The sequence below is a fragment of the Leucopleurus acutus genome, assembly GCF_964270905.1.
Source record: "Leucopleurus acutus genome assembly, chromosome: 4".
In the NCBI taxonomy this organism is placed as follows: domain Eukaryota; kingdom Metazoa; phylum Chordata; class Mammalia; order Artiodactyla; family Delphinidae; genus Leucopleurus; species Leucopleurus acutus.
Window position 1 is genome coordinate 64,592,546 of NC_139146.1, and position 16,926 is coordinate 64,609,471.

Here is a 16,926-nt window from a genome sequence, read left to right on the forward strand (position 1 = left end):
ACCTTTGAGGTATGCCTGAAAATCTGGTGATAAAGAAAAAATTAAGTGAGAAAAGCAGCAGGGAGTATAGAATAGTATGCTACAGTTTGTATACTAAAAAAAAGAGCGAGTGTGTGTGTTAGGATAATTACACATATGCATTCGTATATATGTTTGTGAATACGTGCCATAATGTAATAGCTTTGGGAAAATGCATGAAAAACTTAATACAATGGTTGCCTCTGGGAAAATGACCTGGGGCCCTGGAGGGCAGGCAGAGGAGGAAGACCTATCTTTCACTTTTGTACTCTTTGAATTTTACCATAGGTGTGTATTATATTAACTATTCAAAAAGGTAAACATAAAAACATTTAAAGATTACATGTGAGCTCAAATAAGGGAGAAAAATAATGCTTACGAGGAGTTTCTGGAAGGCCTCCTGGAGGAGGTGGTGTCTGAGCTGGGCTCTGAGACAGGTAGAACTTTACCAGGAGGAGTCAGAGCAGAGAAGATTGTACTTTAGGAGATGAGAGTGACACACTTAAGATTACTAAGGGAGGCAACATTAAAAAACAAACAACCCAATCCAAAAATGGGCAGAAGACCTAAATAGACATTTCTCCAGAGAAGACATACAGATGGCTAAGAGGCACATGAAAGGATGCTCAACATCACTAATCATTAGAGGAACGCAAATCAAAACTACAATGAGGTATCACCTCACACCAGTTAGAATGGGCATCATCATAAAATCTCCAAACAACAAATGCTGGAGCGGGTGTGGAGAAAAGGGAACCCTCTTGCACTGCTGGTAGGAATGTAAATTGATACAGCCACTATGGAGAACAGTATGGAGGTTCCTTAAAAAACTAAAAATAGAATTACCATACGACCCAGCAATCCCATTCCTGGGCATATACCCAGAGAAAAGCATAATTCAGAAAAACACGTGCACCCCATGTTCATTGCAGCACTGTTTACAATAGCCAGGTCATGGAAGCAACCTAAATGCCCATTGACAGACGAATGGATAAAGAAGATGTGGTACATATATACAATGGAATGTTACTCAGCCATAAAAACGAGCGAAATTGGGTCATTTGTAGAGATGTGGATGGATCTAGAGACTGTCATACAGAGTGAAGTAAGTCAGAAAGAGAAAAACAAATATCGTATATTAACGCGTATATGTGGAATCTAGAAAAATGGTACAGATGAACCAGTTTGCAGGGCAGAAATAGAGACAGATGTAGAGAGCAAAGGTATGGACACCAAGGGGGGAAAGTGGCGGGGAGGTGGTGGTGGTGTAATGAATTGGGAGATTGGGATTGACATGTATACACTAATATGTATAAAATGGATAACTAATAAGAACCTGCTGTATAAAAAATAAAATAAAATTTTATAATTCCAAAAAAAACAAAGAACAAAAATAAAGATTACTGAGTGAGGAAAGGCAGGAAGAGTTTGGGGGATATTTCATAGTCCCAGGGCAACAATGGCTAGGTGGAGTGGGGAGGAGGAGAAAGTAATGAGAGAGCTGGTGGGAAGGAGGTTATTTTATACTTAGCATTCACAAATTGGCCCCACTGTTCCTTTCCAATTCGTCTCCCGCCCGTGCTTCAGCCGCAAAAGCCAACTCTCTATCCTCCAAATACACAGAACCTTCTCCCCTGCACACCTAGGCACCGGCTGCTTCCTCGGTCTGGATGCAGTCCACCAATCACATTTTCTCTCCCCTCTGAGACCGATCTCAGATGTCTCTCCTTTCTGCTTTTCCCACTCCCACTGCCCTTGAAGATTTAAGCACTCTGTCCTCAGCATTCTCTTGGCATTCTGCACTTACCTTTATCATGGCACTTGTCCATTTAAATTTTAATTTTTTTCTGGGATGAAGCTGAGCGTAAGGTCATTTGTATGCGGAAGGTTGCTTCTTTTCTCTCTAGTTTAGGATTTTATTCTCTAAGGTCCCAGCTATATGGGGCCTTAGTATGATGAAGTACAGCCATACCAGCTACCTTTGCATGGCCATCGCATTACCTCTCCTCAAGAAGTCATTTCTTCTATAGAAAACAACCACAACAAAAAAGTGAGGGTTAGAGACATTATTAACAAAGTAGGAAAAATTTTTTTTAAAAAACCTCTAAGCCCAGTCTAAACTATATTAACAGTTTCTTTGTTATCTTTTGTCCCCATTAGTCTCTTTAAAAGTATTCCTAGTTTAAAGCCAATTAAAGGCAGACATCCTGTCATTCTTTTAGACTTCTATGGATTTGGAACTTAATGTTCATGGAACATTATGTATGCATAAGCAATGAATTAAACAGCAAAAGAAAAGAATTTTGCTCTGGAGTATCTTGATAGTTTCAGGGTCATTACGAACTTGTTTCTGCCAGTTTCCTGGGAGAAGTTGAGCATCTAGGGAGATGTTATATCTGCAATATAATTAATATAGAAAGTATATACATTGATATCCCAAAAGGGGATTTTAAAAACCTAAGAAAGGCTGTACAGACTTGTGTTCTTAGGTTATTCCTCTTTGTTCCTCTTCTCCCTTAGACAATTTAGGGAGTAACTGCTGTGCCCTTAGTACAGTTTTATCTGTAGAGGAACACGTATTAGATGAGCTAGAATTCACAACAAGTCTGGTTTTGTCCACCATTGCACAGATACCTTTCCTATGCCTGAACCCATGCCATTCTGACCATTTTGGGCATTCAAGGGCATCAGACCAGGCTTGTACATTTATTTTTCTACATAAATGAGATTCTTTAATGAATCATTCAACTGCTTCCTTTTTCAGTTACTAATATATCATGGGTACCTTTCCTCACAATACGTACAAGGTTAACCTAATTCTATTTTTTTATTCAAAATATAGTTGACGTACAATATTACATTAATTTCAGGTGAACTACATAGTGATTTGACATTTGCATGCACTGTGAAATGATCACCACAATAATTCTGGTAACCATCTGTTCCCATACAAAGTTATTACAGTATTATTGACCATAGTTCTTATGCTGTTGTATTACATTCCTGTGACATTTATTTTATAACTAGAGGTTTGTACCTCTTAATCTCCTTCACCTATTCCCCCCTCCCACCCCTATCCTAATTCTTTTTAATGCTGTATCAGATTCCACTGTATGGATACAACAGAATTAATTTAACCACTGCCTTTTGATACCTTTTAGTTATCCTCAGTTCTTTTTTTTTTTTTTTTGGCTGTTGTGAATAATGCCGCAATGAAATTCTATTTTTCAAAATATTTTTAAAATAGATTTATTTATTTTTATTTACTTATCTTTGGCTACGTTGGGTCTTTGTTGCTGCTCGTGGGCTTTCTCTAGTTGCAGTGAGCGGGGGCTATTCTTCGTCAGGTACGGGGGCTTCTCGTTGCGGTGGCTTCTCTTGTGGAGCACGGACTCTAGGCACGTAGGCTTCAGTAGTTGTGGCACGGGGGCTCAGAAGTTGTGGCTCGCGGGCTCCAGAGTGCAGGCTTAGCAGTTGTGGCTCACGGGCTTAGTTGCTCTGTGGCATGTGGGATCTTCCCAGACCAGGGTTTGAACCCATGTCACCTGCATTGACAGGAGAATTCTTAACCACTGTGCCACCAGGGAAGTCCTGCAATGAAATTCTTGCACATATTTCTTGACTACTTGTATAGGTACAACAAGACAATAGATTTAAAGAGTTAGAATTGCTGGGTTGCAAGGTACATGCATTTAAAATTTTGATAGCTACTAGCAGGGATATGCTAAGGACATGGGGGTAGAAGGGGTCCACTCCAGGTATAGGCAGTGAGGGAGTACATCATCTGCTGAGAATTTAAAGACAATAATAAAATCAATGGGTGTTTGCTTTTTATTATCACCATGTGCTGGCAGTGATAAAGTTAGAGTAATGCTTAGGGGCGTGTATGGATTCCATTAGAGCTGACTTCTGGGGTATATTGTGATTCCCCAACCTTATGGCACTACGTATTCCTGATTCCTGTTTACTGATTCCTAAACAGTACATTAGAATTAAAGAATGATACACAATGATTTTAGAGACTATGAAACAGAACTTGACTTACTTCAATTCTGTTATTCTATGTGACTTTTTGGAGTTTTGTGTTTAAATTTAAAACAGTGAAGCAGAGTGCAAATTGCAAAGTGTGATATTTCTGATCGGTAATTGCAAGTTTTAGTTTGTACAGAAAATATTTTATTGCACTTGAATAATACTTTAAAAATTGAAATTTATCTTTCTTGTAAATTGTTACTTGTTTATTTTAAAGCTACAGAATGAGTCAAGGAAATAATGACTGTTCCTGACTCTTACACTCTTACTCTTACTGAAGCTAATTTTACCATTAAAATGAGGGAGGTTAAAAAATGATCAGCTCCGGGTATCAAAAACACAAAATGTGCCACTGAATTCTGTCATATTGCCTTCTACAAAGATGGCATTCTTCCGTACATCTTCCAATGGTGTCTGAGAGAGTCTGCTTAAGGGAGAGATCTTTCAAATGTTGTTAGAAATAAGGCCTATAGTAAGAAAGAAAACACCCACCAGCTGAAAAACGTCTTTCCAGCTCTCCCTCCTCATCTGCTGCCTTTATTTTAGGATTGTGTCTTAGTCTATTTGAGCTGTTATAACAAAATGCCACAGACTAGGTGGCTTATAAACAATAGAAATTTATTTCTCACAGTTCTGGAGGTTGGGGAGTCCAAAATGATGGCCCTGGCAGATTCAGTGTCTAGTGAGAGCTTGCTTCCTGATTCATTGATGGTGCCTACTCACTGTGTCCTCATATGGTGGAAGGGGCAAAGGAGCTCTCTGGGGCTCCTTTATAAGTGCACTAATTCCATTGATGAGGGCTCCACCCTCATGACCTAATCACCTCTCAAAGGCCCCACCTCCTAATACCATCACCATATGAATTTTAGGGGCACACAAGCATCAGATAGCAGCAGATTGCTTAGTTTCATCAAGGTTGCAAAGGTAGGTAAGCTTCCCCCAGATGAGAGACAGTGGGAGGGGAGATAGAGACAACTCTGTGAATGGGTTTGGAGGCAAGCCCTCCTCACTAGCTTGTCCTCTTGGGCAAGTTACTTTACTTCTCTGTGCCTTAGTTTCCCTGGCTGTAAAATAACAACAATGTATTGAGCACATAGTATCGTTTTATTTTATTTATTTATTTATTTTTGGCTGTGTTGGGTCTTTGTTGCCGCACACAGGCTTTCTCTAGTTGCGGCAAGCGGGGGCTACTCTTCGTTGTGGAGCACGGGCTCTAGGCGCAAGGGCTTCAGTAGTTGTGGCATGTGGGCTCAGTAGTTGTGGCTCACGGGCTCTAGAGTGCAGGCTCAGTAGTTGTGTTGCATAGGCTTAGTTGCTCCACGGCATGTGGGATATTCCCAGACCAGGGCTCGAACCCATGTCCCCTGCATTGGCAGGCAGATTCTTAACCACTGCGCCACCAGGGAAGTCCCAAGCACATAGTATTGTTGTAATGATTAATGAGCTAATTTTCATAAAGCACTTTAAACAGTATGTGACCAATGTGTTTATTATTATCCTTATCTACTAAGGGTCAGGCATGCTGCTAGGCATGAGAGATAGAATCTTTTTAATTGCCTTAAAAATCCTTCAAACTATTCACTATTATCCACATTTTACAGTTCTTGTTATGTGAGTTGCCAAAGGTTATACTGCTAGTCAGTGATAGAGATGAGAATGTAACCAAGACCTCAACTCCACAGCCTGGGCTCTGCAAATGATGGAATATCAGCAATTTTATACTTTGAAGCTGAAATCAAATCACCTCACTCCATGCAGTGCTCTGGGCTAAATATCCTGAACAAAATACCTTGACTTCTTTTACAGTTTGAGCAATCTGTAAATTAAGGGTTTACCCTAATTCTAGAGAATGTTGGAAATCTTAATGATTGCCCCTAAAGAGAGATGATCTATCTCTCAAAGGAAGTTAAGTAGAAAGAGAACATCTGTTTGAAAAATAGTTTTATATTAATACTGGGAGTTATCTTCTGAGTAAAAAGCCACCAATTTGGAACATATATCTAAGCTATCTATAAGGGTTTACATTTTAAAATTAAGGAAATTAAGTATGGGATATAAAATGTAGATAACAGGGCTTCCCTGGTGGTGCAGTGGTTGAGAGTCCGCCTGCTGATGCGGGGGACACGGGTTCGTGCCCCGGTCCGGGAGGATCCCACATGCCGCGGAGCGGCTGGGCCCGTGAGCCATGGCCACTGAACCTGCGCGTCCGGAGCCTGTGCTCCGCAACGGGAGAGGCCACAGCAGTGAGAGGCCCGTGTACCGCAATAAATAAATAAATAAATAAATAAATAAAATGTAGATAACATATATGTGAAAAAATACTGTGTAGATGGAAAGAGTGCTGACTCAGTGATCCAGTTTCTGGGCTTCAAGTCAGCCCCCACTACCTAAACCACCTTGGTGGGCCTTGGTTTCCTCACGGGAAAATGAGGAAACCTGGGCCTTGGTTTCCTCATGGGAAAATGAGTAGGTTGAACTAGATGACCTTTCAGGTATCTAATCATGCTAAGTTTCTTTCCACAATCAGGGGACATGCTATTTCACATTCTATTTAGTGGTTGCTCAATAATGGGGGAGTACCAGGATTTGGGGGAATTACCAGAATTCACGGACGCAAAACATATGAAGAAAAAAAGCTACATATTTATTTAACCAAGAGAGGATTAATATCCTTAATCTCTAAAAAGATTTTTAAAAATATTTAAGAAATTATGACCACCTTACTAGAAAAGTAGGCAAAGTAGGTGACTTATGAAAGAAAAAATGTAAGTGGTCAACAAAGAGATGAATTTTAATTTTCACTAGTCGCAAATGAAAACAGATCAAACTGGCAAATATTATACCCAATGATGGCAGTGTGATAAAATGAAAACTCTCATATACTACATATGGAGTACCAATTTGTCCATGTTTTTCATCTTTCTTGTTCCAGTAATTGTGCTCATACCTATTTATACTAAAGAAATAATTGTACATTTGTACAAATTTATTTTTTAAATGTTCAGTGTTATTATAGTAAAAATTAGAAACAATTAAAATAATAGTCAGTTGGTTCAATAAATAATGCTATGTTCATATAATGAAATATGACAGTCATTAAAATTATGTTCAAAGGATCTCAATGATATAAGAAATATTTATGATGTAAATGTTAAATAAAAAAAGCAAGATGCCAAACTATATATAAAGTACGATATTAGTATTGGCCAAAAATGACACTGAAAAAACGAAACAGGAAAAGGTACACTAATATCTCACAGCTTTTGGTTTTAGGTGGTAGCTGCATTTCTCCTTTAGGTCGTTTAGATAGTTCAGTATTTTTGAAATGTTCCATAACATGTATTAACTACTTTTATAATCAGGAAAAAAAGGTGTGTAGAGATGACTCAGACAAAATGAGGGGAAGAGTTAGCCAAAGTGAGGAGGCCATCTTCAGTCTGATTGGATCAGCAAATAAGGGAGGAAATGTTGCTCACCACTAATGGTTTGAGTATATGTGTTGAATGATGGTGGTGGCGGTGGTGGTGGTGGTCCTGTTGGTGGGGGGGATGAGGGAACCCTGGGATGTGATGGTTTTCTTCATTACAGGTGGTGCTTTAGAGCTGGGAGGTACCATGGGCTTGGTGGAGGTCTACCCAGGTATCAGGTAGATTTCATATTTTCACAGTAAGTAAAGATCAGATGGAGGTACTTTAAGTCTAAGGGGAAAACATAAAATCTGAAGGTAGAAACTCTTCTCTACCTCTTCACCTTTTCAGACAAAAAGAAAGACCCCCAGGGTCACGGGTCTTCCTCATTCTCAGAGTTGCTTTGATTTGTGATCTGGTTTTATGTGGGTAGTCCATTTTCACTCTTGAGTTTCTTTTCTTTCTTTTTTTTTTTAAGTTATTTTCATTATTACTTTTTGCTGTTTTGCAAAGAGCTAATTCTGCAGAATTGGGGCAAGTAGGGCCAAGGGAAGTTAGTGAACATAGTTATACCAGTTAGGAAGTTCACATAATCTCAAAGTAACTTCAAGAGTATCCTTTGACTAGAATACTTTCTATCCATGGCCTTTACTTCCCAGGGGCAGATGGTGATGTCTTATTGAGATGCAGGTAGAGCTTGTACTTGAAACTCAAGGCTTTCTCTTTATGACTTGGCTGGGAATCCTCACCTTGTTCTCCTCTGTCTCCCTTCCACCAGGAGGCAGGCTCTAAGCCTTTGCACTGTCTACCTTTATGTCACTTATCTGATGCATCAACATTCCTTCCAATACTTGAACAAGTCACTGAGGCGCAAAGTATACTTTTTATTTTTTAGTGATACTTTTCTTCATTTTCTCTAAAACTAAAGATGAGAATGAAACCACAGCTTGGACAAAATGCTATAGAAAACAAAAGTTCCCACCCTTTAAAACTTCTATCATGAAAAAATTTGAATATATATAAAAATAGTGAGAATAGACTAACATACCCCCATGTACCATCATTCAACATCAACAGTTCTCAATATTTTCCCAGTCTTATTTCATCCATCATCCTTAGTTCTTTTTTTCTTTTCTGGAACAATCTAAAATAAATCCCAGACATCATATTTATTTCAGCTGTCTGATAAGGACTTTAAAAATGTATATGACTGGGCTACCCTGGTGGCACAGTGGTTAAGAGTCCACCTGCCGGGGCTTCCCTAGTGGCACAGTGGTTGAGAATCTGCCTGCCAATGCAGGGGACACGGGTTCGAGCCCTGGTCTGGGAAGATCCCACATGCCGCGGAGCAACTGGGCCCGTGAGCCACAATTACTGAGCCTGCGTGTCTGGAGCCTGTGCTCCGCAACAAGAAAGGCCGCAATAGTGAGCGGCCTGCGCACCGCGATGAAGAGTGGCCCCCACTTGCCACAACTAGAGAAAGCCCTCGCACAGAAACGAAGACCCAACACGGCCATAAATAAATAAATAAATATATATATTTTTTAAAAATCCACCTGCCAATGCAGGGGACATGGGTTCAAACCCTGGTCTGGGAAGATCCCGCATGCCGCGAAGCAACTAAGCCCGTGCTCTGCAACTACTGAGTCTGCGCTCTAGGGCCCGCGAGCCACAACTAGTAGCCCACATGCCACAACTACTGAAGCCCGTGCGCCTAGAGCCCATGCTCTGCAACAAGAGAAGCCACCGCAATGAGAAGCCTGCATACCGCAAGGAAGAGTAGCCTCTGCTCGCCACAACTAGAGAAAGCCCACACGCAGCAACAAAGACCCAACACAGCCAAAAATAAATTAAAAAAATAAATATATTAAAAAAAAGTATGTGACTACAATGTGATTATCACCTAACAAAATCAGCAATAGTTCCTTAATGTCATCAAACACCCAGGCCGTATTCAAACTTCTTTGAATATCTAAAAAAATATAGAAAAGACTTCAAAAACTCTCTAATGAGGAGGAAAAAGAGAGATGGGCTTAGGACATTTGTGAGAGGAGGCATAATTACTCAGCTTAGCTTTTCCCTTAAAAAAGAACCAGAAGCCAGAGATAGTGCTTCTAGGAATTTTAAACAAATTCAGCTGTACAGATATAGAAAATTCTTGTCTCGGACATGATGGGGGCTCATAGATATTCTCTAGCTTAAAGGGCCCTCAGATCAGCCTTTTCTGCCTTTTCAAGCCAAACTTAAAAAACAAAGGAACACACACAGAGCGCTTCAAAATTGTGCACAGAACTCATGCTTTTAAAATGTGTTTTGTTTTATTGTAATTTTATTTTAAAATGCACAGAAGCAAGGAGAAGAAAATTAGAATCAGTTACAATCTCAGGACCATAGACAATTCATCCTAACATGTTGGTATATATACTGCTCTAGACGTTTTCATAACTGTGGAATCATACTGTACATATTTTGAAAACTGCTTTTATCCCATTCAGCATAGGGACACTTTTCCTGTGTAAGTTAAGTTAATATACTTATACTCTGTTATTTTAAAGTGTATTGATTACAGGAATAAACTAATTAGTTTATCCAAGAACCACCTGTTCTTTAATAATTTTTTCCCATTATAAACAACATAGACAAGAATATGTGTGTAACTAAATATTTGATGTCAAAATTTGTGGAAGAATAAGAATTCTCGCTGCCATCCTTCTTCCCTTCTCACTCATTCTCATCTTGTATAATGTAGCCAGATTACCCTTGGTTCTCCTGGAATCTCTCTGGCACCACACTGTCCCCTTGTCTCACAGACCTGTCTCTCCTCCAGTGTTTGTTTCCTGTTTGCCAGTGGCTCCCTCCGAGGCCCCCAGGCCTCACAGTCATCTCACTTTGGGCCTGCATGTCAGCTCTAGCTCTAATAATCTTACAACACTTCAAGGTAAATAGATAAATAACAGATACTTCTATAGTACTTACTCTGTGCCAGGTACCATTCTATGTGTTTTACATTCACTTACCCATTTATTCCCATACAACAACCTTGTATGATACTATCAGTATTGCCTATTTACAGTTGAAGAAGCTAAGGCTTAGTGACTTTGGAGACAGCATGGTTTCAGAGTCCAGGCTCTTAATCACTGAGCTATACTGCCTCTATTGACAAAGGTGCAAAACTCAGAGACGTTAAGTAATTCACCCAAGATCGCACAGTAAGCAGCAGATGTTGGGGCCAAACCCAAGCTTGCCTGATCCCAGGGTCTGTGCTCTCCTTCTTACTCTGAATTGCCTCTTTTTATTTAGCAGCGGTTGTCAAACTTTTTCTGTAAAAGGCCAGAGAGTAAATACTTTAGGCTTTGTGGGCCATAAAGTCTCTGTTGCAACTTTGAGTTGTAGCAAGAAAGAAGCCATGGAAAATTTGTAAATGAAAGATCATGACTATGATCCAAAAAAATGTTTTTATGGACACAAATTTGAATTTCGTATGATATGCACATGTCATGAAATACTGTTCTTTTGATTTTTTTTAACCATTAAAATTGTAAAAACCATTCTTAATTCATGGGCCATACAGAAACAGATGGTGGGTTTGGCCCACAGGTGACCCATAGTTGACAACTTTGGTTTACAGCGTCATTACATTCTAGAATGGTTAGATATGCATGTATTTGCCTCTTTGCTTTCTTTCCTTGAACAATTCAGCTTGGGTCCCAAATGTTCATACCCAACTGAGAAAATATGAGTCCTTCAGTAAAAGAAATTCCCTTAGAAAGCAGTTCAGAGACCAAGTGACCTTCCCTTGAGTATGCCTCGTGGGGTTCCACCCTCAACACCAGGCAGTTTTTCAGAAAATTCCAACTACTTTGAGAGAGGTACATTTTCCCATCACTTTATTAGTTTGTTTTTTTTTTTTGCGGTACGCGGGCCTCTCACTGTTGTGGCCTCTCCCGCTGCGGAGCACAGGCTCCGGACGCGCAGGCTCAGTGGCCATGGCTCACGGGCCCAGCCGCTCTGCGGCATGTGGGATCTTCGCGGACCGGGGCACGAACCCGTGTCGCCTGCAATGGCAGGCGGACTCTCAACCACTGCGCCACCAGGGAAGCCCACTTTATTAGTTTTGACATGAGATTCTAGAGTCTTAAATGGTGCTCTGGACCGTTGCCTGGCTGACTAGCCTTGTTTTTGACTCTGAACTTGGACCAAATTGAGAACTCTAGACCTGTGGAGACAATCCAGTTACTGTGCTCATGGGAGTGGAAGGGACCATTCAGGGCAGGGTGGGTGGGACAGAGGAGGGGAAGGGTGCCAGGGTCCCTGCTTGGCCTGGGGTCAGGGGGGCAGGGCTCCTGGCTCAAAGAGGCCTCAGGGCTTAGTGATATTCCATTTAAATTCAAATATAATGGTATTAAATAAGCTTTAGGTTTAGGAATGTAAATACTGCTTAGAACCTTGACTCTGGAGAACAGTAATAAAAGCTGCAAACCAGCGTCTTGCAAGCAAACTTTCAGAATTAAATCCACTTGGAATACAGATGATCTGTGTATAAAAATAAACTGATTTAAAAGTGATTTCTTTTTGTGATTCAGAGGAGAAATTTAATTATTATTTATAGCAATTAGAAATGAACTAAGGGGAATTACTGAAGTAGCGTTGAGAATTAGTGAAATGAATTCTTGCAAGATGAAAAACTTACGATAAAATATTCCTTGAGAAGATGTTCCCTGCAAAGGCAGTAACCTTATTTTTAAAAATACTTTTTCCTGAAGTTTAATCTTCATACAGAAAAGTGAATACATCATAGGTCTGTAGCTTGAAGAATTTTCACAAACTGAACACACTTGTGGAACCAGTTTCCGAATCAAGACGCAACACACTTCTTGTAAACATCAAGAACTCCTTATTTGTAGGAGGAGAATCGGAGTAGGGACCTGTTTGGAAGGGATGGCCGGAAAAAGTGTCTCAAAACTGGGTTTGCTTAGGAAGCATGGTTTTACTTGAGGTGCCTTGGGTAGGGCAATGGGAATTATGGGGTGTGGGTGACACGTGGAGCTGCTGCAGCTTTGGGGTCACCCTCTGTTTAGGTCTAACTTTGCCTCGCCATTGCCTCACAGTGTGACTGTGACAGGACTCCCTACCCCCTGAAGTCTCTGCAGTTGTGAAATGTTGATCTCCATGCGGAAAGAAGCCAGCTTGCTCACTGTTACGCTCTCAGGACCTGATATGGTGCCTGCCACACGGGAAGCCCCAAACAACCATTTTTTAAAAACGAAGAAAACAACTAATGAATAACGTATACAGCCCTTAGAAGATGCTCAGTAATGTAAATAAAAGTCACAAAATGACCCGTTGATCCAGTAATGCCATATTCGTAAATGTATTCCCCAAGAAAATTTTTCCACGTAAAAGTAACTTCTATAAATGAATATATATTTTATGTATAAAATAACACTTGTTAATTATTGTGAAATATTGAAAGTAACTCAAAGACTGCTAGCAGTGGGGAACAGCTGTGCAATTATGAATTGTTGAAACATTGAAAGCTATTTAGCTAAAACCTGGCAAGTATGTTGATTATGTTGAAATAGAAAGATTTTTAAATTGGAGAAAATGTTTAGAAGATATATACAAGTGTATATCTATTACAGAAAGAAAACTGAATGACAATTTGGACTGATGAAGCTTAGAAGTGGCTATAGTTTTCCTTTACTAAGTTGCTTAAGATTTTTTGAATTGATTCTCTTTCTCCAGAAGAAAAAGAAACAAAGTGAAGCACCCACTCCCCTACCACCACCCCAGCCCCCCCAGTACGTGGAGCCCCGCATCCCGAGCAGGGCCTGCTCTTGCTGTGGTGTCCCTGCCAGGCTACGAAAGTGTTGTTGAGAGAAGGCACTGGCGGGAGTTGCTGAGTGGCACGATGATTTCCTAATCATCTAAGTGTGTTAGATTCATGGCAAAAGCAATTTCCTTAATGAATGATTGGCTGCTGCCTGCATAAGTCCTTTGCCCAAAACTCTTACAAGAAGGATGACATTTAGATGTATTCTTTATCATTGACAGGCTATCCCTGGCAGATGACTGCCATGGCCTCACCTGTTTAAAAAAATATCAGGGTTTTATTAGCATTTTGAAGTAAGCCACAGATTCAATCGAAGCCCAGATAACCTAAAATCTGCAATAATAATAATCAGTCAATGAAAGTCATAATTTCATCTTAGTTTTGTATTATGCTCTATCGTTGTTTTCATTTTTAATTTATTTTTTGTTATTTTTTTTATTTTTGGCCATGCCACACGGCTTATGGGATCTTAGTTCCCTGAGCAGGGATTGAACCTGGGCCCTGGCAGTGAAAGCGCCAAGCCCTAACCTCTGGACCACCAGGGAATTCTCTGTTTTTTTATTTTATAAGTTATTATTATTATCATTTTGTGCTCTATCATTCTGAAGGGGCTTTCTCACAAGACAATCAAGGGAGTATTCTCAAATGTACAACGTCTTGTAAAAGTACAAGCATAAATTATTGCTGTGTTTTCATTTCCATATGAAGATGTGAGTCTTCAGATAGAGTCTGGGCGAAGATTTGACGTCCCAGCCCCCATGCTTGGACATTCAATATTTGGCATTTTAAATAAATAGTAGTAGAAGTTGAAAAGTATGGTGCCTGCCCACAGATCCCATGTGCCAGGTTCTGTGCTAAGCCAGACTCTCCACATGCTGAATTGTTATAACAATTCCATCAAGAATGTGCTTTTCTTATTTTCATTTTTATGAAGAAACCGAGTCTCAGAGAGGTTAAGTAACTTGGCCAAGGTCACCCAGCTTATGTGTGGTAAAAATGAATTTGTGAAAATCATGTGAATTATTTATTTGATTAACTCATTTGTAAAGGCTATTATGTCTAATTAAACAGAGACTGTAGGTAGACAAAGATAATAATGTCTTGGAGGGGAATGTCTGGATTTAGAGGAGTGATTTTAAAAATTACTTTTGAAGGAGACCTATCCTATGTGTCTATCCTACATTACATGTGATCTGTCAGGAAGATTGCCAATGGAGGAGGTTATAAGCCCAGATTGTATTAATAACCTTTACTTTGAAATTTGGTCCAAAAGACCTTTCCTTCATCTAAAGCTGGGATGGCCCTGTGATGACATCCCTTGGCAGACGGGACACCGTCTCCAAGGCTGATCTCATTGTCTGGAGCTCTTTCACCTGCAGTGAATGAGAATTTATTTGACCCTTTCAAGAAATTCAGATTCCATCATATTCATGTGGCCCGGTTTAAGTGACAGGCACCAAATACGGTTGCTTTTAAGCAAGTTATTTTGTTTAACCAGGGGCCTAGCAGAGTTCCTGATTACATAGGTAGCTGTTCAGAAAAGAAAGAAACAATTTTATCCTCACAACATCTCTGACAAGTGGTTCCTAAATCTATCACAATCTTGCAGATGAGTAAACCAAGGCTTGGAGATGAAGCAAGGTGCTCAAAGCCATGTCGTTGTATAGGTAATGGAGTCTGATTTCAGATGCAGAAAATGCCAAGGACAGTGCCCTTTCCATTATATCTATAGCCAATTTTTGGAAAAACCTCAAGGGAAAAACCACAGCAAATTTTTAGAGTTCTGGTGATTTCTTCTCTCTGACCTCAGCACAAATTCCCACATAAACCAAGGACTGGCTGATGAATCAATAAATGAAAGGAAGTGCTTCTGCTACGTGCGGCTCATCAGTTTGCAGTTCCCAAAGTGGCTGGGATCCATTAGAGACTGAAGTGGCAGAGACCACTGTCAGCTGTGGTCTCCACTTCTTGGAGCAGAAGCCAGGAGAGAGCAGTCTGAAAACGTCTCATTCACACATTAGGTTGCTATCTTTTTCACGTTGCCACCAGAGCAACTGCTCGTGTTTTTATCCGTGGGCTGATTTTAGAGATCAGGTCAGCTTCTGCTTCTTGACTGGGTGGGGTCGGGGGTACGGGGTATAACAGATCCAAGCTTTCCCCGCCGAGGGTAAGAGTGGCTTAGACAAGGGGGGAGGACCCTTGTCCACTGAGGTGGACCCCCTGATTAATCAGTTTGCCAATGAGGAAGCTCCCCCATCAGCAAAAAAGGGAAAAAAGACTCAAGTTCTCCCCTTCTTTTTCTTTTTCCAGTTGAAGACCAGCCTTTGGAGGTTTCCAAAGTAGATGGTGCATTTCCCTTGGATGGACTGCATGAAGTAACATTCTGCAAATTGCTGTCAGAGGTCCTAAGAGCACAAATCCATCTGGTTTCCATTCCTCGTTGTTGAATGGCGTTTGCTTCAGCAGCCCACTGAGGGCTCTTTTCCTCGGAATTCTGAATTTGTACCTAGGAATCCGAGCTGGGAAGATGCTGAGTTCCATCAAGTGTGTGTTGGTGGGAGACTCTGCTGTGGGGAAAACCTCTCTGTTAGTGCGCTTCACCTCAGAGACCTTCCCAGAGGCCTACAAGCCCACAGTGTATGAAAATACAGGTGTAGACGTCTTCATGGATGGCATCCAGATCAGCCTGGGTCTCTGGGACACAGCTGGCAATGATGCCTTCAGGAGTATCCGCCCTCTGTCCTACCAGCAGGCAGACGTGGTGCTGATGTGCTACTCCGTGGCCAACCATAACTCCTTCCTGAACCTGAAGAACAAGTGGATTGGTGAAGTCAGGAGCAACCTGCCCTGCACCCCCGTGCTGGTGGTGGCCACCCAGACTGACCAGCGGGAGATGGGGTCCCACAGGGCTTCCTGCGTCAACGCTATAGAAGGAAAGAGGCTGGCCCAGGAGGTGAGAGCCAAGGGCTACCTGGAGTGCTCAGCCCTCAGCAACCGGGGGGTACAGCAGGTATTTGAGTGTGCCGTCCGGACTGCCATCAACCAGGCCAGGAGACGCAACAGAAGGAGGTTCTTCTCCGTTAACGAGTGCAAGATCCTCTAAACCCCAAAGACTCCACCCAGCAGTCACTTACCGCAAAGACTAACTGGGACAGGGAGAGCAGGCAAGACAGCAAGCGTCGATGCTTTTTCTGGGCACGTCCTAAGCAGCCTGAAGCAGCATGAGCAGCAGCAGGAAACCTTTCGGATACAGTTGTTGATGAGACTTGGCTACTGGATGTTTCTACAAAATACACTCTATCAAAGAACTCTTTGCCCATTACAGTTAGAAGATCCCTTGGGAAACTGTCATGAATATTCCACCTTCGATTATAAAACCAAAGCGGTCTCCATAATTTTGGATAATGAAGTGAGTTTTCCAAAGAATTCCATATTTAAAGACACATTGTATTTAAATAATAACAAAATAAATAGCACTGGTATATAATTAGTTTTCACACTTGGGAAGTCTTTTCCTACCTACTGACAAACACAAATTGATGTATGAGTGAAATGACCTTATAGGGCCCTGCCATATGTTTGTAGTGTCGGTATTTTCGTCTGAAGTAGTAATTTTGTTGAAATCACTTGCCAGCT

The 16,926-nt window shown here is 40.9% G+C and overlaps 1 protein-coding gene and 1 long non-coding RNA gene across 2 annotated transcripts in view; both read left to right on the top strand.

The window, feature by feature from the left end:
* LOC309960985 overlaps positions 1-15,623 on the top strand; it is a 39,452-nt gene extending 23,829 nt beyond the window's left edge. Inside the window, exon 3 of the long non-coding RNA XR_014326157.1 lies at positions 15,601-15,623. This is a non-coding gene — a long non-coding RNA (uncharacterized lncRNA). The remainder of the gene's footprint in view (positions 1-15,600) is intronic.
* A 191-nt stretch (positions 15,624-15,814) lies between these two features.
* RHOH (ras homolog family member H) lies at positions 15,815-16,667 on the top strand. Its single transcript, XM_082837889.1, has one exon. It carries the CDS (start codon positions 15,818-15,820, stop codon positions 16,391-16,393), a length of 576 nt encoding a protein of 191 aa, XP_082694015.1. The 5' UTR covers positions 15,815-15,817; the 3' UTR covers positions 16,394-16,667.
* Positions 16,668-16,926: the final 259 nt, after the last annotated feature.

What these genes read in the sequence shown, in the direction of transcription:
- RHOH (XM_082837889.1), top strand. Translation starts at nt 15,818, where the DNA reads ATGCTGAGTTCCATCAAGTGTGTGTTGGTGGGAGACTCTGCTGTGGGG.